We start from the raw sequence: 25,624 nt of genomic DNA on the forward strand, positions 1-25,624 counted from the left end.
AGCTGGGTCCTTGGTAGTGCAATGTCTACTTTTCTGAGGAACCTCCAGACTGATTTCCAGAGTGGCTGTACCAGTTTGCAATTCCACCAACAATGGAGAAGTGTTTCTCTTTCTCCATATCCTCGTCAGTATCTGTTGTCACCTGAGTTTTTATCTTAGCCATTCTGACTGGTGTGAGGTGGAATCTCAGGGTTGTTGTGATTTGCATTTCCCTGATGACTAAGGATGTCAAGCATTTTTTTAGGTACTTCTCAGCCATTCGATATTCATCAGCTGAGAATTCTTTGTTTAGCTCTGTACCCCATTTTTAATAGGGTTATTTGGCTCTCTGGAGTCTAACTTCTTGAGTTTTTTGTATATTTTGGATACTAGCCCTCTATCAAATGTAGGATTGATAAAGATCTTTTCCCAATCTGTTGGTTGCCATTTTGTCCTAATGATAGTATCCTTTGCCTTACAGAAGCTTTGCAGTTTTATGGGGGTCCCATTTGTAGATTCTTGATAGAGCATAAGCCATTGATGTTTTGTTTAGGAAATATTCCCCAGTGCCCATGTGATTGAGACTCTTTCCCACCTTTTCTTCTATTAGTTTGAGTGTATCTGGTTTGAATGTGGAGGTCTTTGATCCACTTGGACTTAAGCTTTGTACAGGGCAATAAGAATGGATCGATTTGCATTCTTCTACATGCTGACCTCCAGTTGAACCAGCACCATTTGTTGAAAATGCTCTTTTTTCCATTGGATGGTTTTAGCTCCTTTGTCAAAGATCAAGTGACCATAGGTGTATGCGTTCATTTCTGGGTCCTCAATTCTATTCTATTGATCTACCTGCCTGTCTCTGTACTAATACCATACAATTTTTATCATATTGCTCTGTAATACTGCTTGAGGTCAGGGATGGTGATTCCCCCAGTTCTTTTATTGTTGAGTATAGTTTTCGCTATCTTGGGTTTTTTGTTATTCCAAATGAATTTGTAAATTGCTCTTGCTAACTCCCTGAAGAATTGAGTTGGAATTCTGATGGGGATTGCATTGAATCTGTAGATTGCTTTTGGCAAAATGGCCATTTTTACTATATTAATCCTGCCAATTCATGAGCATGGGAGGTCTTTCCATTTTCTGAGATCTTCAATTTCCTTCTTCAGAGACTTGAAGTTCTTGTCAGATCTTTCACTTGCTTGGTTAAGAGTTACACCAAGGTATTTTATATTATCTGGGACTATTGTGAATGGTGTCATTTCCCTAATGTCTTTCTCAGCCTGTTTATCCTGAGTACAGAAAGGCTACTAATTTGTTTGAGTTAATTTTATACCCAGCCACTTTGCTGAAGTTGTTTATCAGGCTTAGTAGTTCTCTGGTGGAACTTTTGGGGTCACTTAAGTACACTATCATTTCATCTGCAAATAGTGATATTTTGACTTCTTCCTTTCCAATTTGTATCCCTTTGACCTCCTTTCGTTGTCTGATTGCTCTGGCTAGGACTTTGAGTACTATATTAAATAAGTAGGGAGAGAGTGGGCAGCCTTGTCTAGACTCTGATTTTAGTAGGATTGCTTAAAGTTTCTCTCATTTAGTTTAATGTTAGCTACTGGTTTGCTGTATACGGTTTTTACTATGTTTAGGTATGGGCCTTGAATTCCTGATCTTTCCAGGACTTTTAACATGAAGGGGTGTTGAATTTTGCCAAATGCTTTCTCAGCATCTAATGAAATGATCATGTGGTTTTTTTTTTCCTTTGAATTTGTTCATATGGTGAATTACATTGATGGATTTCCACATATTGAACCATCCCTGCATCCCTGGGATGAAGCCTACTTGATCATGATGGATGCCGATCTAATTTCTTAAAATATTCACATTAGTAAACATTCTTCAGAGCTGAATGTGGTGGTAAATGTCTTTAATCCCAACACTCGGGAGGCAGAGGCAGGTGGATCTCTGTGAGGTCAAGGTTTGTCTGGTCTAGAGTGAGTTCCAGGACAGCCAGGATTACACACAGAAACTTGGTCTCGAAAAATCAAAACCAACCAACCTACCAAAAAGTGTTCTTCAGAAATCCAAGTCGTTTTCTAGTAAGGTATACAAACTTACAGAGTAGAAGGGTAGGGTGGGATGGTGGAGGAGAGATGACCTAGTGATTGGGATCACTTGCTGCTGCTGCTCTTGCAGAAGATATGAGTTTGCTTCTTAGCATTCATACCAGGAGGCTCACAACTGCCTGCACCTCTCCAAAAGGTTCAACACCCTTTTCAGTCCCCTGCAGCACCCTGCACACTGTGCTATTCACTTACACAGACATGTAAATAAAACCAAAAATGTTACCAGTGAGACAGCTCAGATTAAAGACCCTTGCTACCCAGCTCAACAATGTGAGTTTGAAACCAGGAATGTAGTGTAGAAGGAGAGATCCAATTCCCCCAAGTAGTCCTGATTTTCACATGCACACTGTGGCAAGCTCTTCCCACCGCCAATACACACACAAAACAAAATTCAAAAATAAAAGTAAAAATATATTTTTTACTCAGTGATTTTGGAAGTACTTTTTTACTAAATTAACATCTGGAACAAACGTTCAAGTCAATCCAATTTTGAACAATGGAGGTTTGATGCTTCATATCTGGGGACTTCAATTACAAATAATTCAAGTTATTTAGGTAACTGTGCAAGTGCCAGAAAAGGGAACAGTACATTTGTGTGTTTTATGTATGTATACATGTGAACACCAAAGGAGAATCTGTGTCCCTTCTCCTCAGCTGCCTCTCCACATTGTTTTTGAGACAGGGTCTCTTACTGGAATCTGAAATCACCAAAGTAGGCTAGGCTGGCTGAGTAGGGACTCCCAGGGATCAGTATGTCTTCTGCCTCGCTAGAGCTGGGATTCCATGTGCTAGGAATTCCATGTGCTGTGCACCACTGTCTGGCTTTTTATAATAACACACTTATGGCTCAGTATAGCCCAGGCAGGAGCAGGACTATACCTCTAATCTCAGTAGTATGGAGGAGTAAGGGTAGAACTCTGGTCCTCATAGTTGTGTACCAAGCACTTTGCTGTTGGGAGCACAAAAGTCCTTGCACTCACTGATAGCACTAGAGAAACCAGTAATGCTTAACACACAAAGTTGTCTTTCTCAGGGAAAAGATGTGTAATACATTTTCTGCCCAGATGGCAGGGACTGGCGATGGTTAATAGCCTAGGCCAGCAGCTTTCAACCTGTAGATCATGACCCTATGGGGGGTTAAATGACACTTTCATAGGGGTCCCATATCAGATAGTTACATTATGATTTATAACTGGTAAAATTATAGTTGTGAAGCAGGAAGGAAAATAATTTTATGGATGGGAGTCACAACATGGTGGCAGTATTAAAGGGTTGAGAACCACTGGCCTATATGATCCTGACATTATCTGTAGGGCCAGGACATACCAAGCTCCCACAAGCAGGCCCATATGACCTACCTCTGTGCTATCTTACCAAGACCACACCAGATCCTCCCTGAGGCCCTTAAGGTAACATATATAGCCCATCTCTTGAACCCATCTTCACAGAAGAAGTGACAATTACTTTGAGAAGAGTTTCAATATAATTATACTCTGCTGGCTCTGGTGTTTGCAGAGACCCCTTTCACTTTACTATTGCCCCCAGCGTACAATACATTTTTCCTTGTGAGCCTGAACCTTTAACTGATAAGCCATTTCTCCAGTTTCAATACTACATTTTTATAGTTAATAATGCTTTTGGAATAAATGACCTGATATTGAGGTATATAAAAAAACTAGAAGGAAGCTGGTACTATTATAAACAACTAGGTTAGTTAGGTAAACAACTAGGTAAGTTAAGGCTCAATAAAGTGATAGAAGACAACGTGTTTATCGTGAGACCATGTCTTTAAAGCAAACTTCATGTGTTAGAAAGATGGGTCGGCTCTTCCAGAGGTCCTGAGTTCAATTCCCAGCAAACACAAGGTAGCTCACAACCACTTGTAATGGGAATGGTGCCCTCTTCTGGTGTGTCTGAAGACAGCTACAGTGTACTCTTATACATAAAATGACAAACAAAAAACCTTATTTTGTAAATAACTATCTTGAAGCACGCTTCTGGTATGTGTATATAACCATGGAGTGGTGTCTCTGGTTTCCTACATTTTCAAGATACACTTTGCTATCAGATGCGTCAAGTCAACTTCAGTTTGGTGCCTCACTTAAATAATCTCTCAAAACGTTTAACAATTCTCTAACTATGCAAAGAATATTTTTCCTAACAGATCAAAGGTTGACGATCTAAAATCTGAAGTTGGAGTTGAGGGTGTAGATCAGAAGGCAGAACACAGGCCTGAGATTGATCTCCAGCATCAGCACAGGAGAGATGGACGAAGGAGGATCAGAGTTCTAAGTCATCCTCTCTTAAGTTTGAGGTCTAACAGTACTGCATGAGACCTTGCCTCAAAAATTAAAAATATATTGGAGGTCATATCAAATAAGAATACTTTAATAGACTGAATGAAGTAACCTTGGGGATAAATGTTTTTCAGTATAGCATACATGAGTATAGTTCTCAAAATGGTAAAAGTATATAAATAAAACAGTGCTTTCACAGGCCTTACTTCGATAGAGAAGAAAAGTTTTATCTACTAACTAGATCTAATCACCTCATTTCCTCGATTCTAATTTGTTACTTCTCATATTTACTATTAACAGTTTAAAAGAAGTCTTTTTTTTTCTTCCCCATCCCCTGAAAGATTATTAAATGGGCGGATAACTCCACAACCCAAAACCTTTCTTGCACAGAGCTTTTCCAAGTAGTATCTGCCTGTACGAGTAACTGAACAAAGAGGTTCTAGAAGCTTGCCCAAAGTCAGCCCCGGAATCGCAAACCACCTAAAGTTGGTTCTCGGGCATCCAATCCTAAAACGCACTCCGAGGACTAGGTGTGGGGTGTGTAGCGATCAAGAGCTGCCTAGCGATCAGGTGCCTATTCCCGCCCCTCCCTCGTACTCAAAGACTAAATCCAACAGCCAACTGCCATCTGCCGGGCTATAGCCATGACTGCTTACGGGTAGTCCTCATCCAGTGGAGCAGTGCAGGGACATCTGCGGGAGCCGTGGTTTCGAGCAGCTGAAGCACAGCTTTCCGAGCGGACCGAAAATCCATGGCGAAGGCAGCCAACAAGACCGAAGAAGATTCTCGCCCAGCACGCGTAGCTAGACACGCGCCCGCCGCGATCCCACCCTCCGCGGATCCTCCAGTCACGAAGGCCAAAACGCTAAGCCCCGCCCCCTTGGGAATCCCTCCTCTCGCGGCTGCCGAAGCCCTAAGCCTCGCCCCCTTGAGGAATTCTCCTACACTTTGTCACTTAGTCGCTTTTCCTAAAGTCCTGACTTTCCCCGAGATTGCACCCGGAGAGGGCCTGTTTCACTGCTAGCTTGCCACCGCAGTGATGTCCAAGTAAGACACTAAGGCTACACTACAGGTCAGCGCAGGCAAAGAAACACCCCTTCAACCCTCAGCAGAGGGGAGCCGCAGAAATGGGGCTTTGTGCCCCGGAAGCGGAAGTGTATCTTCGCGAAGGGCTGAACTACGCTGAGTGATGACGTCTCCTCATTGGGCGGAAGGTTCGGTGGCAGTCGTCGGTATTCCAGCTGGTGGGAGTTGGCTTAAGGGTGCTGGGCTCTGGGCCCCTAGTTTATGTAGCTGGGAAGTTGGACTGCGTGGTCTTCCCTGTCCTTCTGCTTCCAGTGTTCCTGGGTTTCCTTCTGCGGCGTGGGGCCTCGCCAAGGACTCGCCGGCCCTGTGGGGCCACGGCTAGAGTGGTGCCTTTTGCGGTGAGTGTGTGGGGTTTTCCTCGCTCTGCGCTGCTGAGAAGGTAGGGTGGGGGAGCACAGCAAGACTCCTAGTTAAGTCTTCCCGGGTCGCCACAGGCTGGGATCGCCCAGGCTGAGGTGCACTGACACTTTTACTCTTGTCCTCCATCGCAAGTTTTACTAAACGATGCCCTATTACCCTTTTAAATTGTCTTTAGATTTATCAGAACAAAATAAGAAGTAAGCATGTGTAGGCTGAGCTTATGGACGACATTCCTGAGCAAGAATTTAGATGAAGCTACTTGTCCAAAACCTTTTGACATATACCAGGTTTTATTTTCCTACCTTTTAGTGTTTATTAGCATGTTGGCTAGCATATTGTCCCTTATGCAGTAAAATGAGTAAAAACTTTTAGTTCAGTGGCAATGATAAGATGCACTGAGGGCTTTTCCTTTTATCAGTCAACACTACTGACCATGTGTTTTTTTCTTTTTAGAAACTTTCTTAATCAGCTTTTCTGTTAACCAGTCTTCACTTAGATGTTAGATATGCATTTGAACAAAATGTTTATGAGGCTTTCTTTGTTTTTTCTTTTTAAGCTGAAGAGATAAAGAAGGACACTAGTCCTAACATGGAGATTCTAGCAGTACAGAGGATGAAAATGTCCGTAAATATATATTATAGCCTGACAAGTAATGAGAAACTCTAGTTAGGTAAAAAGCGATATGGGACAGTGATGACAGTTCTTAAGAGATTTGTTTGAGTCATTCGCTTTTGAAGGCTAGCCTCAATTTCCTAATAGGCTTCCAAGGATAGAAGAGGGTTAAGTACAGTACTATAGTTCCTATGGCACAGCTGTAATGGTGCAGAAGAGGGGGGAGACATTTCCCGAAAGCCTCTTTACCTCAACTTTTTGATATAACAGATTTAGTATCTTCCCTTATACAAGGAGTACTCCTGTAACAATCTGTGTCTGCTACTGGAATGGTAGTTTTTCTTTCTTCTAAAGATAGGTTTTTTTTGTTTGTTTGTTTGTTTAAGTGCTTTTGGAGGCAAAGATAACCAGTAAAAACTTCCAGACCCTTGGGGTCCTTTTAGTCTTGATTGATTTGCTCTTTCATTTGCCCCATGTTGGTAGAACAGAGGGTCTTCCACAGACTCAGCCCGAGAGTTCTCGTCCACATGTTGCTTCTGTACATCATTCCCATGTGCCAGCCATTAACATGCACTTTTCTCTAGACCTCCCTTTGAGAGTTCTGCACTTACTGCTTGCATCTCCCATTTTCCCCCAGGCTGTGTGGTGTGTATGTGGAAACGTACAGAAGCAGTGCGCTTTGAGTTGTGACCCTTACTTGTTGGGTGTTGTTATGTGTAAGTTCAGTTTTCAAGGAGACCAAGCCACAGGTGCTTAGTTAGCTACTTTGTAGTCTGGGTAGGGAAATTACTGGAGCACAGGAATTAGAGGTGAGCCTGGGCATCATTATCAATACCCATCCCTAAAATACACAACGAAGTAGTACAATAAAAGGAACACTTATCTACACATTTGCAAAAGTAACTTTTATTCAGCTGAAGTGATTGTCCTCTCGGAGGCTCACTGCCTCTGTCTGCTAACCTAGACCTAGCCCTGGAAGCTTCTAGCCTCCATACAATCTTATCTGGGCCTAGAATGTTTTCAGCCTCTGAGACTGACTGCTGAATCAGCTCACCCACTGTAGCTCTTTCTGATCTCTGGCTGGCTGGTCAGCTCAGCTGTTCTGCCTCAAAACTCTTTTCCCCACAACTGATCCAATCTGGCTTCTCTCAGCCTCTCCTGTATCACTCTGTGTGGCCTCAAACTGCCTGTCAGTGGTTCTGATCTTCTGGCTCCTTGTTCTCTGGTTTATTCTGTCTTCATCTAGATCTAGCTGGTTCTCTCTTTGCAACCTGCCTCTGTAAAACTTCTTATAAATTTTTGTAGACTTCTAACTCTTGGATTTTTTTCCATTTGGTGCAGTTGCTGCTGTTTCTAAAGAGGTTTTATTTTACTCTGTATATTTGGACAGACAGATATATATATATATATAACTATGTTGGCTTAGCTGACCTTGAAGCCATAGTTTCAAGCAATTCTCCTAACTCAACTTTCCAAGTAAAAAGTACCGATAATGGTCCTCTGCCTAAGATATTTTAGAAGTTGAGGGCAGCTTTCCATGCCTTTGATTTGAGGATGCTGCTGAGTGCAGTGTTCACTAGACCTGACTGCATACCAGGGTCTACAATGACAGTTTTTGCTTTTCTAATCAAGAGTTTAGATATGGCTTGTTCTCTAAAACATTTTATTATTTCCCCCAGTGTTAACTGCCCCTGGGAATTTAGCTTTGAGCTTTAAATGTAACCAGTGTAGCACTGCTTGAGCTTGTATCTCCTCAGACTTTTCCATCTGCTCCTTCAATGCTCTTGTCAATGTCAAAAGCAACTATTTCCAAGGAATTTTTTTGTTTTTTGTTTTCATTTTTCCTCTTGGCAAGATTTTGTGTAAAGATTTTTTTTTATGACTAACCTGACAGCCAAAGAGAATCTTGAATTGCTTTGAATCTGTCTCTCTTTAAAAAAAGATTCCTTGTAGAGTTTTTTCCTTTCTTTTCTCTCCCTCTTTCTCTCTCCCTCCCTCTCTCTTCCTTTCCCCTCCTTCTTTCTGGGCTGGCCACCATGGGACTTGATAGTAGACCATGCTAGCCCTGGATCACAGAGCTCCAGGAGTCTATTCCTTCTGAGTGCTAAGCTGTGCACTACTATATCCCACCTCCTTGCTTGGTTTAGTTACTATTCCTATTGCTCGTTGGGTATGGTGTTGAGGAGGGAGGGAGGTGTATATATGTTTGTGCATGTGTATGTGCCAGAGGAGAAAGTTGGATGTCATCGTCTATCCCTCTCTGCTTAACCTTTTGAGACCGGGTTTTTTTTTTTTTTTTAATTGTAAAATCTTTTTCTAAGGTTTTTTAAATTTATTTTTTGAGCTTATAATATAATTACATTTCCCCTTTTCTTTTCCTCCCGACAAGTCCTCCTTTATACTCCTAACTCGCTTTAAATTCATGACTTTTTTTCATTAATTGTTGTTACATACATATATGTTTATGCATATATTCCTAAATCCATAAATATACCTTGTTTAGTCTATATATTACTTGTAGGTTGGTTTTCATGGCTGACCATAAGCTATCAGATAATCAGTTGGTGTGCTCCCATGAGAAAGACCATCTCTCCTGCTCTTAGTTGCCTGGAATTCCTTGAGTAAAGTGGAGGCCACCTGGGCAGCTGGTCACTGCCAGGGTGTGTGTGCCATTATTGCACAATTAGAGTTATTGTATCGTGCCACTTGTTGTGGTTTATAGCTGTCATAACTGGTGGGACTGATGGTTCCTTTCCTCCTCTTGAAGCTTCCTTTCACGGTACCTTCTGGTACCAAGAAAGCTAGTCCTCAGGGTGGAGGCTTTCTGGTCAGTTCCAGCTCAGAGAGAGGCCTTTGGGCTCTATGTCTAAAGTACATGGTGTCTTCATTAGTAGGGACTTGCCTTCTACCTCTCTCGGTGGGGAAGGCCAACCAAGGGCAATAACAGTAGCCTGTTCAGCAGCCCTGACAAACAACTCGAGAGAGGGCTTTTCATGGCTGTTTTTTGGGGGGACTATTGTTACCTCTGATTGAAAAAGATTTTCACTTAAACTATATATGTATTTATTTACATACAGACTTACATGCATTGTAGTTTCTTTAATAGTATGCTTCTTTGTAATTTCTTTTCAAACTCCCTTGTTGTTTTACCCTTCTGTCCTGAATTTCTCTCCATCTCTACTCCCTAATTTGAGCCTTAATTTCCTATTTAGAGCCCCGTTTTCCTTTCTCCTCATCAAATCACTTATGCCCCACTATATCTTTCTGTATTGTTTCTTCTCCCCACCGATGGTCCCTTTTCACTTTCCTGATTCTGTAGTCATCTAGGATGTGTACTCATCTGAAGATTTGTGTGCCTTAGAGAGAACATGTGATGTTTGAGGCTGGGTCTAAGTAAACCTAAAGCCCACTATTTTGGTTAGTTGGTTGGCCTGTGAGCTCCCTAGACCTACACCTCAGTGCTGGGGTACATGCATGCACAGCTTTTACAGTGGATGCTGGGAAGTCAAACTCAGATCCTCATGCTTACATAGCAAGTACTTAGTCATTGAATCATTTTCCCAGGCACCTCAAATGTTTAAAATTGTATTTATTTTTAGAGCAAACATGATTTATTAAGAAAAAGTGAGGAAAACTCCTGAGGGGATGGGGGTCTTAACAGTTTCTTTTCTTTTAAAATCACCTTGTTCTATAGCCAGGGTTGACTTTAGACTCATGGTCCTTCTGCCTTAGGCAGGCAGGCATTACCATGTCTGCCTAATAGAAGTTTTCTCTACCTTATCTTCCATTAGACTGTGAGGTGGGGGCGGGAGTAAGAGCTCAACTGCTAAAGTACTAAGTCCAAACCCTTTACTCAGATTTTAAATCTTTTGGTAAATATACAGCCTAGAATAAAGAATGATAGAGATTTTGTAATAGTCTTTATGCCCAACCGGAATATTTTGATTTATTGAGGTTGTCTAAGGGAGCCAGGGAGATAGCTGAGTGAATTTGATTCCAGGAACCCACCTAGGGTAGTCAGTCTTTGGTTGCAAGTACATGTCACCTCAGCACTACAGATATAAAAGGGACTTCAGCCAGCTTATCCTTCTTGGCCAGTGCTGTGTCATTGAGTGACCCCTACTCAATAAGCAAGCAGGTAGCTCCTGAGTAATCACATTTGAAGGACCTCTGCTCTCCATGGATACACACAAATACTCAGATTAAAAGCATGCAGCATGATGCCTGTTTACAATGTTAGTTTTAGTGTTAAGATTTTAAACTTTGAAAAACTAGTTAGGTATGGAGGCACACACCTGCACTCAAGACAGGCATGGGGATTGTTCCAAGTTCCAGGCCATCCTTGTCTATAGAGTGAGATTCTGTCTTGAAGGAACCAAATAGAGGAATTTATGATGGTATGAAATGAACAAGAGAGCTTTGTCTGTATTTATCCAATGTTAATTTATTGATTAGAAGTGAAAATGTTTTTATGCTGGCACAATTCATAAAGCATATAGTAGGTATTTAATGACTAGATGGATGAGTACAAATAACACCTAGCTGAACTCCTAGTTTATATACTAATAGCATAAGCTCTGTCTTTCACAAAGAAGCACATTAGAAAATAGTTTTCTTCTTGATGTAAAAAATAATATGCAGAACAGTGTAGTATCTTAGTTAGGGTTCCATTGCTGTGAAGAGACACCATGACCATGGCAACTCTTACAAAGGACAGCATTTAGTTGGAGCTGGCTTATAGATTCAGAGGCTTAGTCCATTATCACCATGGTAGGGAGCATGGCAGCATCCAGGACAGCTTGGCGCTAGAGCTGAGAGTCCTACATCTTGATCTGTAAGGTAGCAGTGTCACTGGGCTTGGCTTGGAGCATATATGATCTCAAAGCCTATCCCCAGAGTAACACCTCCTCAAAAAAGGCTATACCTCCTAATAGGGCCACTCCTTATGGGCCAAGCATTTAAACACATAAGGCTATGGGGTCTATGCCTATTCAAACCACCACAAGTACTGCATGTTTTTAGTCCCAGTTCTTGGGAGGCAGAGGCAGGCGGATCTCTGTGAGTTTGAGGCCAGCCTGGTCTATAGAGTGAGCTCTAGTATAGTCAGGGCTACACAGTGAAACCATGTCTTGAAAAACAAAAAGCAAAACAAAACTTGTAAGTATGCACTCAATACGTGTGTGTGTGTGTGTGTGTGTGTGTGTGTGTGTGTGTGTGTGTGTCCAGCCCTCTAACATTCATCTTTAAGAATTAACTGGTACAACTTAAAATGAAGATGACCTGTTTATGATGTCATCTTCACCAGATCACTGTGCTGTCATAGATAGCTGTATAACTCCTGTAGCAGTGATAAAAGATGAAGGGAAACATCCCTCTTCTTCCATGAAAGTAATTACTTCATTGATTTAGCATATCAGATATGGGATAAGAAATAACTCTTGAGGGGTTGGGGATTTAGCTCAGTGGTAGAGCGCTTGCCTAGCAAGCGCAAGGCCCTGGGTTCGGTCCTGAGCTCCGGAAAAAAGAAAAGAAAAAAAAAAAAAAAAAAAGAAAGAACTTTTGAATCTTTTTAGTGAAGTAGTTGCTCTTTGAGGTTAAGCAATCATGTAACTATCTAAAACAAAACAACCTTTGCTCATTCTCACCACGTTAGCAATAATTTAAAATTTTAATCTAATTTTATTTTTAATATTTTTTGGAGACAGGGTCTCACTATATCACCCTGGCTGGCCTCCAACTCACAGGGCTCTATCTACCTCTTCTCCTGTGTGTTGGATTAAAGGTTTGTACCACCATATCAAGCTTTAATTTTTTTCAATTAATTTATTTTTAAAATGTAGACAGTATTTCACTATGCAGACCTGGCTGGCCCAGAACTCACTGTATAGAACAGGCTGGCCTGGAAATAATGCATGGAGATCTCCCTGTCTCCCTAGTGTTGGGATTACAGGTGTACATCACCATACCTGAAAAATAATCATTTTTAACTTCTACATTACTAAATTTTGCTTGAGTTGGATGTAATATTTAACTGATATGTAATATTTAACTCAGCCTGAGAAACCCTTTTTCTATTAGACCCTAAAGTTTATTTTCCCTTTTTTATAATCTTTAACTCCCCTAAGTTCAGTCTCTTAACTCTCCCTTTGGCAAATATCTTAGCTATTTTCTCACTGTTTTCCTCTTAAATTAATTTTTAGATGTCATTTTTTATGTTTGTGGGACTTTTGACTACATGTATACCTGTGTAGACACACATGCCTGGTGCTAGAGGATAAAAGAAGAGGGCATCAGACTCCTCAGAACTGTAGTTAGGCACTTGTGAGCTGCCATGTTGTTACTGGGAGCTAAACCTGGGTCATCTGGAAGCTAGTGCTCTTATTTCCTGAGCCCAAAATAAAAGTGCCTGTTATTTCAGAACCAAATTCTGATAGCCTGTTTAGCTTAGCCTAATTTTGTTTTTCATTCTGTGTCTTTTATAGAATCCAAGAGTTGACTGTGACCCCTTATTGTTAAGTTTACTTCACTAATCATTTGTCAAGGTTCTCCAAAGAAACACATTTATTTTATTTTTATTATTATTGTTGTTGTGGTTGTTGTTGTTATTATTATTATTATTATTATTATTATTATTATTATTATTATTATTATTAAGCTGTGTGTGTGGGGGGGGGGGTAAAGGTATTTTCCGTAGGAATTGGCTTAGACAGTTATGGAGACCAATAAGCCTGAAGTTCGTTTGGCAGGAGTTGTTAGCAAGTAGGAGGGCTTAATGTTGTAGTTGCAGTCCAAAGTCTAACGGAACAGGCTGAAGACCAAAGGCACAGGAACTGAATTTCTTTTCTTTTCTCCTCTCCTCTCCTCCCCTCCCCTCCCCTCCCCTCCCCTCCCCTCCCCTCCCCTCCCCTCCCCTCCCCTCCCCTCCCCTCTCCTCTCCTCTCCTCTCCTCTCCTCTCCTCTCCTCTCCTCTCTTTATAGTTAGGCAAGAAGAATTCTGTTCTGGCATTTACTCTGCTGCTCTTTCCTGTATGTCGTCTTACCAGCTAGTACTTAAAGCACGCTGAGGATAGGCAGCCATATTTATTTACCTTCTGTTGAGTTCTGTCATCCTTACACGTAGCAGTATATCTGTATATTTTTATAAAGATACACCTTTTTGTTTGTTTTCATTGTAGACTGTCTCATGGAACTCAGGCTGGCCTCCAGCTCATTATCCCTGTTCTTCCTGCTCCCTCCTTGCAAGTGCTAGGTCTTCAGAAGTGTACACCATGCCTGGCTTAAGAAAAAGGAGTTTTGAAGCTACTGTATTTTGGAGTTGAGAAAGTGGTAAATCACTATTGAATAGGAAGAATAATGGTTTTTTTCTTAGTGGTTAGAAGAATAAAATGAAGTAATATGCCATCCTTTGTTTGTTTTGAGACATGGTCTCACTGTGTAGCCTTGATTGTCCTAGAGCTCTTAGTGTAGATCAGCCTAGCTTCCGACTCATAGTGAATCCCAAGTGCTGGGATTAAAGGTGTATGCTACCATGCTCCGTCTTGACATGATGTTGTTTATGTGGAGTGGTTTAGTGGGTGACAGTCATGTAGACGGCTCAGCAGTTGATTTGTTCTGTGCTACAAAAGTTTAGTGATTTATGAATTAAGGTAAGTTTTCCTCTCCTTTTTCTTTTCTACTTAAGAGTCAGATTCAGAACAGCATGGAGTTCTGTAATGGGAGCTAAGCACTATATCTGTGGAGTTCACTTCTCTTTCTCTTTTTCTTTAAAGTGGACACCTAACAGTTACCCATACTCATGAACATGTGCCGAAGAGAGGACAAAATCAATTGAAAACCATGGTTTCGCTTCCTAACAGATGTTATTAGACATTTAAATCTGATGATTTATGCTTAAGATTCTCTAGTTACATATGAAAATGGAAGCTGTCATAACCAAATTTGTCTTTTGGACAGGAATGTATTAAAGTTGCAGGATGAAGCACTAGAAGCTGAAATTATAGTGTTCAGACATTGGAATACTTTCATTTGAATTTAAATATTCTTTTTCTTCACTTAGTTAATGAGAAATGGTTTTCACTTATATTTTCTTTTCCTTTCTAGAGTTCTCACAAGTACATCTTAAAACCTTCAAGATGGTTCTAGCAGATCTTGGAAGAAAAATAACATCAGCATTACGCTCACTGAGCAATGCCACCATTATCAATGAAGAGGTATGAAAATACAGTGTGAGATACATGTGCTGGTGATTGTTACTAGGATTAGAGAACTGGACTAAATATGTCTCTTTAGACTTGTGATTTAATTTGATGTAGATTTAGTACTATATAAATACACAATAACAGTAAGAGTGCTTTGCATTGGAAAATCCACTACTGTGTTATTTCACCTCTCTTTTTTAAACTTAATTCTTTTTATTTTTAAGTGTGTGTGTGTGTGTGTGTGTGTGTGTATGTGTGTGTGTGTGTGTGTGTGTGTGTGTGTGTGTGTGTGTGTTTGTGTTTATGTGCACAACAGTGCTAGTGCCAATGGAAGCCAGAGAGGTTGGGTCTCTAGAGTGGAGTTACAGGGGACTGTGAGCTGTCCACGAACTAGGAATCAAGCTCAGGTCCTCTGAAGGAGCAGCAAGTGCTCTTGCCCACTGACCCATCTCACCTTCTATTATTTCACCTTATTAGTCAGAACTTTTAAAAAATCCTCAAAACCTACCTTTAGTTAGTTTTTTTTTTTAAAGCCAAAGCAAAACAATTGTAGCTTTTGAATACTTGTATCTGAAAATATAATATGCTGTTCTGTCTCAACATGGATCTAAAACTTCAAGGTTCCTTCTTTCTCCTTTGTTAGACATGTGCTTATCCGGTTTTTTCCCTGTACCTTATATTTAGCATTCTTTATATAAAAGATTAGCATTTTAGCCTCATGTGGTGTGTACTGTAGGGATAGATAATACTTAGTTATCAATACCTGTGTAAAACTAAATGCCATGCCTTAATTTGACAGAAAGCCCGGGATTTAGTACTACTTGCTCTCCAAGGGCAATGGAGACAGTTTTTCTCATCTCTAATAAAGTGGCATCGCTGCGTGTTATTAAGCTGCTGTACTGCATGGAACCGGATCAGCCATATTTTTCTGTTGCTGGAGTAAAACACTGAGCATATTTCAATTTTCTCTATTTTCAGGTACTAAATGCTATGCTGAAGGAAGTGTGTACAGCACTATTGGAAGCAGATGTTAATATTAAACTAGTGAAGCAGCTGAGAGAAAATGTTAAGTAAGTCGAATTAATTGTGTAAAAACAAGACAAACTTAAGTTTGGTTTACCGGGATGGAGGCAGTAACTAGGAAAGTTTGCTTTATTATAAGTACTTCTGTACAGCACTGGAGTGTTTTAAACTCATGTGTCAGAAAGCTCCTTGTGGAACTGGTGTGGTGGCTTGTGCCTGCGAGGCTGAGGCAAGAGGAGTATCATGAGTTCAGTACCAACTGTTGTTACTCAGCGAGCTTCAGGTCAGCCTTGGCTAAAAGATTTAAATGGAGAACAGAAGAAAGGAGAGAGAAAGATAAAAGGACTATGTATTCCCATAATTATGTGTGATTCCCTAAACAAACCGGGGAGGGCTTCATTTCACTGTAGATTTTCTTCTGTCTTACTTGCTTATTTGGGTGGAGTTAGTCATTCATTATAGTTAAATGTGATACAATTTTAATGTAAAAGGTTTTCAACAATTCAGTTTCTTCCTGAAATTGTGTTAAGATTATGAATCAGCCTTCTTCATAATGGAAGAGCTATATTTTCTTTTGTTCTGTGTTTTGGTTTCTCTGCCCCTGTTTGAAGGAGTCCTCTATGTGGACTTTGTTACGGTCGGTATTCACTGAAAGGGACATATGGACAGGGCACCTGGGACCAGACAGGAACTTCTAATAACTTCTTGGATCCCAGTTCTAGCATTCCTTCTCCTACAATGATAGTCCTGGAGAAGATTCAGAACTTCTAGCATTTAAACATTTAGAGCTAGAAAGTCAGTGTGATTCTTTGTGTATAAAATTTGCAAGCTATAAAAAGATAAAATTAATATTTTGTAGTTATATTTAGAGAAATTAATATTTATGCATTGATCTGTAAGCCTTCAAAAACTACTCAAAGCCTTGCAGTTAGTCTTTTATAGTATAATTCTTTGTGGTATAATCTTATAAATCTATAACAATTATTTGAATGCTAATTAATATGAATAATTGAATACTCTTCCATTTTGTAGGGTAGAAGTACTTTGAGATTATCCTGACTTGTTTTTCTTCTTACCCCATTTGTCCCTATTGTAAGGTCTGCGATTGATCTTGAGGAGATGGCGTCCGGTCTGAACAAAAGGAAGATGATTCAGCATGCTGTGTTTAAAGAACTTGTAAAGGTAAAGGAATATCAAGACTATGAGCCCATCAGCTCAGTGCTTTTGAGTCCCTTCTAATGTATTTTATGGACGTTTCATCTGTATTGAAATATAAACTTGAGCCGTCAAGATGCTTCTCTAGTAAAGGTATCTGCTGCTAAAACTAATAACCTGAACTCATTCCTGGAACCTGTGTGGTGGAAGGAGAGAACTGACTCCTGTAGCAGTTCCTTGACTTTCACATGTGTGTCATGGGCCATAAGCACACACAGGTACACATACACTCAGAAAAAAGTTAGGAAATAAATGGCAGGGCCATTAACCTTTCTGAAGGTGGGCTATTTTAAAAAAATATTTGTGTGTGGGCCTGGGGAGGTGGCTGGCCAGTTAAGAGCACTTGCTGCGCTTGCAGAAGACCCAGGTTCAATTTCTAGTTTCCAAAACCATCTGTAACTCTAGTTCCAGGGGATTACCACAGGTACGACATGGTACATACATACATGTAGGCAAAACACACATGAAATGAATAACAAAAATACAACTAAAAAGAGTTTGAAAAAATATTTTTGTGTGTCTGTGGATATGTGCATGTGATTTTTGGTGCCTATGGATGTCAAAGACTCAAGATTTCCCTGGAGCTGGAGTTACAAGTGGTTGGTAGCTACCTGATGTAGGTAGGTCCTGGAAACTAAATTTAGGTCTTTTGTAAGAATTATCAGCTCTGGAACTCCACTGGGAAGCATTTGTTGAGTAACTACTTGGTGCCAGGCTGTATGCCAGGTACTGTGAACAGCCAAGTACTGGTCCTTATCTCAGAGAAGCTTGGAGTCTAGAGCAATGATAGGTATACAAAGCCAAGTTAAAACCGCTTTCAAGTAACATAGGACATTATTTACTCTGGTGTGTCCTGTTGGGGATTGCACATAGACCGCACCCATGACAAGCACATGCACTGTCTTTGAACTGTATCTCTGGCTCGCCCTCTTTACCTGTTCACTGTGCTGGTATTTACACAGCTGACAGCCGCTAGCATGAATCATGAATACCTGCAGACTGCTGGCACATACCCTTAATCACATTACTTCCTTCTAGATCTGTCTGCCTCCATTCTTTATACCTCATGGCATAAAATAGATGTTCAGATGTCTTATTTTTACATATATTAAATATTTGAAGAATAATTTTAAGCCTATCTTCCTTTCATCCTACACTCTGGAACAGGAAGACAGGCAGGTGGGTCTCTGAGTGTAAGGCCAGCCAAGCTATGTAATGAGACACTGTCTGAAAACATGAACAGAAAGACAGTAACACCAACTAAATTATATTATTAGTGACCAGGGACTTTACCAGCAGACACTTAAAATGCCAGCTTTCACTTAAATCCATAATCAGACTAACAGTAGCTATTATCAATTATATTAGATTGTGATGTTGACTATGAATATATCCTTTTAAGGTTCTGTGGATGAAATGGGAAATATAGGTAAAGTTCTGTCTGTGCTGTACTCAAGTGTCTTAATTCTCTGGGGAAGTCAGTCTGTGACTTTGTTGCAAGCTGAGGTCTGCACTGCTTGCATAGAGTACTATTATATAAATGAGCAGTGGGCAATGAGCATATTTTCTAGTTATTTCTCACCTGGACTTCATTTGGCAGAATTTTTTTCCAAAATGAAGTGAACCTTTCACTTTAAGGAAAATAACTGACAATATTGTAACTGGTGAAAGAAATTAAAGATAAAATTTTATTTGAAAATGTATGAACAGGGGACTGTAGTTTGAATCTCCAACACCACACAAAACAAGTAGAAATTGCATCTTTAACATGAGTTTGATAGAATCCTGATGTTATTTTTCTGACAAAATTAGTACTGACATTAAGTCAAGATTTTTAATGATTAATGAAATGTGTAATAATGTGAAATTTGCATTATTTGCATTATTGTGAAGTGGCTAGCTGGATGGTGATATAGAATCATGCACTAGGATAGTACCTATGCAAAGTATAGGGTAGAGACATAGTTTCAATACAGCAGACTAAGGTTTATATGGTTTCAGATCACACAGTACAGCTAACGCATACAAATGAGTATGTTTATTCTTCATATAAAAAGGTTGGAAATGTTTTAGAGTGTGGAAGAAGAGAGGATAGTTTTATGAAATGTTCAGTGATAATAGCTGAGTTATTCTGCCATGGGTGTATAGGATGGAGATGAATGTAGGGCAGCCTTTCTATATTGAAAAGATATAGCAAGAAGAGAAGTGGATTTGTTTTAAGACAGCTTTTGCCTAATTTAGAAGTTTTCCAAAGTTGTGCACATGCTTGGAAAAGGGACACGAAATGTGTTCTGGCATGTTTTCTCCTCTTTACTAGTCTTTCTCTGAAATGCATATGCAGTAAGTCATATATAATATCTTGACGATATTGACTAGGGTTAGTTTGGCAGGCTTCCTTATAAAGGTTTTGCGTATGCTGAACCACATGTTCTCTTTTGCAACATTTTAGCTCTGCTTTTGAAATGCAAAGATAGTAAATGAATGAACATAATTGTATTCCACTAAATGTATTTATTAATTAACTTCTTTATACCAGGTCTGGCAGTTCACCCTGTGATCCTAACAGGGAATGCTGCTCAGATGCTGCTGCAGGAGTTCTAGGATAGCCTGGGCTACGTAGTGATCTCTCACCAACCTAGAGAGATCTGTTTAATCATCATCACCATCATCGTCAATCATCAAAAATCATGTGTGAAAAATTACTTCAGGCTCTACATTAAGCTTTTGAGCATCTTTTAGAATGCTTTGTACTTGGCACACATGGTAGTGTATGTCTGTAAGCCCAGGTCTTCTCGCTGTCAGGAGGAGAAGAGTCAGGAATTTTTTGCTAGCTTTAGCTACATAGTTCACGGCCCACTTAGGTAACACGAGACTCAAAAATAAAACACAGAAAGTAAGCCTTGTGCTGTGGAACTGTTCCTGTGTGACTCTTTCCCACTGACCCACTGTAAAGGTCTACTTTTCTCCCTTGCTTTCTTTAGTAAATAATTTTATAGATCTTTCAGTATTAGAAAATTTCATATTTGAATTAGAAGGTGCCTTCATGTGCCATTTGTCATTTTGCTTCATACAAATGTTTGTCAAATTGAATATGGATGCCAGTCTAAACGTGTGATTATCTAGCACTTGTAATGTATGTAGACTAATCTGTAAGGTTATTTAAGCAGAAAATTAAATTAAACACACTAATTTAAATAAAAAAAGAAAAGGTGAAACCACATAAATGGCCGAGTGCCTGCCTTGCTATATGAAGCTCTGGGTTCTATCCCTATTATCAAAAGCAGCTTTTAATTTTTTCTTATTTTAGTTAAGAGAAAAGACAAATTTAAAAGGTATACACTAGCTGGATATGAAGACTTGTTATCTGAGAAAAGAAATATAAAATATTGCATATAGATTGCTGAATGTTGAAATGGTAACATTTGAGTAATATAAATGTATATAAGGCTAATAAGATATTCAACTTTGTATATTATGAGAAGTTTTTGAAAATTTATTTAGTGTGTGTGTGCGAGAGAGAGGAGAGAGGGAGAGAGAGACAGAGACAGAGACAGAGACAGAGAGAGAGAGAGAGAGAGAGAGAGAGAGAGAGATACCATTTTAACAACTTGAAGGAGTTGGCTGTTTCTCTCTACCATGTGGCTCCTGGGGGTTGAACTCAGGTTGTCAAGTCTGGTAATCACCTTTTGTTAGGAAAGGCCTGTACAACTCTGTAGTACTTTATAAAACTCTTAAATTTCACTCTGCACGAAGGGTCGCTAGAATTGCCACAGAATGTTGGGATTACGGAGGCATCAATGAAATGAAAGCATCCTTAGCTTGACATTTATAAATTAAATGTCATAGAGAGAACGAACGCCACATGTTAGTCTGATATTTTTCTTTCTGGTGTTTAGCTTGTAGACCCTGGAGTTAAAGCATGGACACCGACTAAGGGAAAGCAAAATGTGATCATGTTTGTTGGATTGCAAGGGAGTGGTAAAACAACAACGTGTTCAAAGGTAAATACTCTTTAAAGAAAATTCACGTGGACGATATATTCGTATAAATAAAGTTTTATTTTAAAGCCAAGATATAGATTGTTTTACAGTTTTGTTACTTAGTGTATCTTTTCTGCTTTCATAATATTTTTATAGGAAAAAACAGAGTCCTATAGTTTCCTATGACGTTCGTTAGAATGTCAGACTTCTACACCAGGTGTGGTGATGCGTGATTGTAGTTGCAGCCACTTGTGGAGGTAGGGAGATCAGAATTGAAGGAATCCTCAGCTACGTAGTGAGTTTGAGGTCAGCCTCAGCTATAGGAGACCATCTCAAAAAAACAACCAAAACCAAAACCGAAAACCAATGAAAAGCAATGTTAATTCTGGTTTCTTTTGAAACAGAAAAAGTAATCCCTATTCTTAAAGAGTGAGTATGGGGGCGCTGGAGAGATGGCTCAGTGGTTAAGAGCACCGACTGCTCTTCCAGAGGTCCTGAGTTCAAATCCCAGCAACCACATGGTGGCTCACAACCATCCGTAATGGAATCCGATGCCCTCTTCTGGTGTGTCAGGACAGCTACAGTGTACTCATGTACAAAATAAATTAAAAAAATCTTAAAAAAAAAAAAAAAAGAGTGAGTATGGCCAGATATAGTGGAGGAAGAGGCCTTTCTGTGTTGCGGCCTGCCTGTCCTGTAGTTACTTCCTGCCCAGGCAGGGCTACATGGTGAAAAGGAGGTAGGGTATGTGTGGGGTAGCACTCTCATGTACACAATGACTTTTTTTTTTTAATTGAAAAAAACACAGGAAATTTACTTTGTTTTAACACTAAATTCTCCTTTGAGTGATATCTTTATATATTCTTATATTGCTCTTTTTGATCATTTTATTGTACCTCTTTTCTATAATTGGGTTCCCCAACTTAGTTGCTAGTTTTTGGGTTTTTTTCTTCCCCCACAAACAGGGTTCCATGTTATAGTTTAAGGGCAGGGGTGATGGTGATTTTTAGAGGGTGGGATTGATTCCTTTAGCCTTAACATTACACGTTAAGATTTTTAACAGTGATTATCGCTGCTTTTTCGTCTTACAGTCATTGAATGACAGTTTAAACTCTTAAGAGAATTGGCTGTGCCGCAATCTTTTATTACATTCAAGAGAATTATGACGCTTTACTTCACTCCTTACATAAATAAGATTAGCAATGAAGTTGTGTATAAGATGATCTATTGTGTTTTCTGATACTTTATTTTGAATCTTCCTTTCCCAGTTAGCATATTTTTACCAGAGGAAAGGTTGGAAGACCTGTTTGATATGTGCAGATACATTCAGAGCAGGTATTGTGTTGAAATTTAAAATCTGTTTTCTGTAATTTCTGTTGTCGTATTTGGAGCTTCATTACCTCTTTCTCTTTTAGGAGCTTTTGACCAGCTTAAACAGAACGCCACCAAAGCAAGAATTCCGTTCTATGGAAGGTAGGAACTGTCTGCTTTGGTTTTTGTCAGACTTGGTCTCAGTTTTAGTCTGATCTGACCTGGAAAACAGTAGTCCAGGCTGGCCTCTGGCTTGTGACTCTTCCGTCTCAGTCTTCTGAGTGCTAGGATCACAAGATGTGTGCCACTATACATGGGTTCCTTTTTTTTTTTTTTTAAAGACATTGGAAGCATACCTCATTAATAGATGCTAGGGAATATAAAGTATGTAGTCTAAAAAAATTAAAAATAAAAGTAGAGGCCTGACAACCTGAGGTTGACCGTAGAGACACGGTAGAAGGTGAGAACCAGCATCGGACGGTTACCCTTTGACCTCCTTCCACGTGTGTATTGTGGCACCTCAGTGTGTGGGTATGCCTACTTGTGTGTACATGCACACACACACACACACATACACATACACACACACACACACACACACACACACACACACAAATAAGTATATCTTTAAAAAACTAAAAATGAAGTCATGTTGACATATCTAATTGGCAATTTAGTGCTGTTGTATCGTCATCTCCCGTACACATGTTTATAGGAAAATAGGTTACTTTGGATCAAAACGACTATTTGACAGCTGTCTTAGGTAGTGTTACTGTTGCTACAGCAAAGCACCATGACCAGAAGCACCTTTGAGAGGAAAGGTTTACCTGGCTTACACTTCCACACCATAGTTCATCATTGAAGGAAATCGGGACAGGACCTTCAACAAGACAGGAACCTGGAGGCAGAAACTATATAGAGGCCATGGAGGGATGCTGGTTACTAGCTTGTTCCACATCGTTCTTCTTGAAGCATGTTATTAATTGAGGTTCCTTACTGTTAGATAACTCTAGCTTGTGTCAAGCTGACATAAAACTGACCAGCACAGCTTTGTACCCTGAGTCCTACTGTAATGGGTCTAGGGATTGTATACATTTGTCGAAACCCAAGCCTCAAGGAGGCTGGGCATGTAATGTAGCTTATGGATAGAGTACTTGCCTAGGATATAGAAGGCCCTGAGTTTAATACCTTATACCAAATCAAAACAAAAGACAGAACAACTTCCCTTCAAAAGAACACTCACTAAAATGAATGCAGTGGGCAGCTGTAGAGATGGCTCAGTAGTTAAGAGCGCTGACTACATCCTGAGTTCAATTCCTATCAACCACATGGTGGCCCACAACCATCTGTAATGAGGTCTGGCACCCTCTTCTGGTGTGTTTGAAGAGAGCAACAGTGTACTCACATACATAAAATAAAATCAATAATTCTTTTTTAAAAGTTGAACATAGTGGTCACTAGTGAGCTGCCCAGCAGATGGAGTCACTTGTCACCAGCGTGGCAACTTGAGTTTGATCCCCAAGACCTTGCCAGTGGAAAGAGAACCTACTCCTTCAAGTTGCCCTGTGCCTCCTCATGGGTACCATGGTTTATTCACACTTATAAGTGTACACCTATAGAAGATCAAGTAAATAGGAGATTCACATAATAAAAAGAATGAATGCAGTGGCACACTTGGTTGTGTTGTTTGTTACAACATCCCCTTTAAACTCCCCTTTAAAAATGTACTACAATCTTTTTTGAAACCTACTATCTATATTTATGTAGTCATTGTCACTTTCTATGAAGATCTTGAATTCCGTTTCCTTACAACTTACAAAGTTTAGTTGTATGGCTGTAATCTCAGTACTTAAGGTGCTGAGATGAAGATTATCATAGGTTCAACACTACCCAGATCTGTATAGCTAGTACCAGCTTAGTCAGGGCTACATACTGAGACATTATCTCAAAAAATAACTAATCGGCTGATTGGTAATTAATATGTTGTAATGGTAATAACTCATTTTATTTATTCTCTGTATGTTTTACCTGCATATATGTCTACCATGTGTGCCTGCCTGGTGCCATTGGAGGATAGAGGAGGACATTGTATTGCTTGGAGCTAGAGTTCACATAGTTATGATATGAGCCCAGCTTTATGGGTGCTGGGAACTAAACCTAGGTCCTCTGGAAGATTGGCCAGTGTTCTTAAGTGCTGTGCTATCTTTCCAGCCCCTGCCCCTGGTTTTTGTTTTGTTTTGTTTTGTTTTGTTCTGTTCTGTTTTGTTTAGGGAAGTTTTTGTCTTGGTTCATGTCTGTTTTAAACTAACATACCAGGAAAAACATAAATGTCCAGCACCAATTCACACAGTAAATGATGATGTCATCTGGTGGGCTGGTGTATAATCTAAAATTATTGTTCCACAGGCACATTTAATTACTTCATAAAATTATAGCAAAAGGTTGTTAAATGGAAAAGGAGGTATAATACACTTTATAATGTGACTTCTTTTATTAAAGAAGATATTAAAAGATGTTTAAGGAAACAATTCAGAAAAAACCTGAGTTTTGCGGTAGGACCTCTTGATGCCAAAGAAATGGGCTTCAGTATTTATTACTTATTAGTAATTTCTTAATTGAAACTATGATAATTTCACTTTTTCAGAATAGATTAAAAGTAAACTGACAGTTTCCAAGTAAATAATAATTGAATGTTTTTCCATCATGGTGTTGTTAAATCATTTCCTTATCTTGAATAGCTATACCGAAATGGATCCTGTCATCATTGCTTCTGAAGGAGTGGAGAAATTCAAAAATGAAAATTTTGAAATTATTATTGTTGATACAAGTGGTCGTCACAAACAAGAAGACTCCTTGTTTGAAGAAATGCTTCAAGTTTCTAACGCTATAGTAAGTAACTTTCCATGAAGCACCATTTTAAGAACTTCAATTTAACTATGAAACCTGATTGATTTCTAATAAATCAATTATTCCTTACCTGTAAGACAGCTGCTATCACTGATAAAGGACTACTGTCATCAGCATAGAAAAAATAATTATGAAAAATTAAGAATTAACATTAAGTGTTTGTTGGGCTTTTCCTTGTTACTTAAAATCAGTAGAAGCCATAATTTTAAAGATTTTTCAGAATGAAGCCTTAGTAGTGTCATTTAGTGTTTCCTTTAAGCTTTTAAAAAAATGGAGCCTAGGTATAGTGGCACATGCCCTTTATCCTAGTACTTGGGGAACACAGGTAGATCTCTGTGAGTTCAAGGCCAACCTGTTCTATGTTATTTTACCTTCTAGGCCAGCTAAGGCTACATAGTGAGACCTGCGTGTTCATTGTTCTGTTGCTATGAAAGGGACAACATGACCAAGGCAACTTTTATAAAAGAAAACATTTAGTAGGTCTTGCTTACAGTTTGAGAGGTTTAGTCCATTAACATCATGGTGGCACACAGACA

General features: G+C 39.5%; 2 protein-coding genes across 15 annotated transcripts in view; one reads left to right on the plus strand and one right to left on the minus strand.

Moving 5' to 3' along the window:
- Positions 1–5,186, minus strand: part of 2700097O09Rikl (RIKEN cDNA 2700097009 gene like) — a 44,573-nt gene extending 39,387 nt beyond the window's left edge. For 10 of the 13 annotated variants that reach the window (XR_005505515.2, XR_005505513.2, XR_005505514.2 and 7 more), the window contains exon 1: positions 5,053–5,186. Coding sequence is in view for 8 of the 13 variants with exons in the window: in XM_039112233.2 (XP_038968161.1) it covers positions 5,053–5,149 (97 nt within the window). In the remaining 5 variants the exon portion in view is untranslated. The remainder of the gene's footprint in view (positions 1–5,052) is intronic. The other 3 variants (NM_001108022.1, XM_063261911.1, XM_063261910.1) reach the window with 3 other exon arrangements.
- Srp54a (signal recognition particle 54A) overlaps positions 5,165–25,624 on the plus strand; it is a 39,710-nt gene continuing 19,250 nt past the window's right edge. The window contains exons 1-8 of one of the 2 annotated variants that reach the window (XM_006240097.5): positions 5,165–5,820; positions 14,555–14,664; positions 15,631–15,722; positions 16,773–16,857; positions 20,787–20,891; positions 22,139–22,205; positions 22,286–22,343; positions 24,920–25,070. In XM_006240097.5, the coding sequence (XP_006240159.1) occupies positions 14,587–14,664; positions 15,631–15,722; positions 16,773–16,857; positions 20,787–20,891; positions 22,139–22,205; positions 22,286–22,343; positions 24,920–25,070 (636 nt within the window). In that variant the 5' untranslated portion in view covers positions 5,165–5,820; positions 14,555–14,586. The remainder of the gene's footprint in view (positions 5,821–14,554; positions 14,665–15,630; positions 15,723–16,772; positions 16,858–20,786; positions 20,892–22,138; positions 22,206–22,285; positions 22,344–24,919; positions 25,071–25,624) is intronic. The other variant, NM_053871.1, reaches the window with a different exon arrangement.

This window comes from Rattus norvegicus, chromosome 6, assembly GCF_036323735.1.
Source record: "Rattus norvegicus strain BN/NHsdMcwi chromosome 6, GRCr8, whole genome shotgun sequence".
Taxonomy (NCBI): Eukaryota; Metazoa; Chordata; class Mammalia; order Rodentia; family Muridae; genus Rattus; species Rattus norvegicus.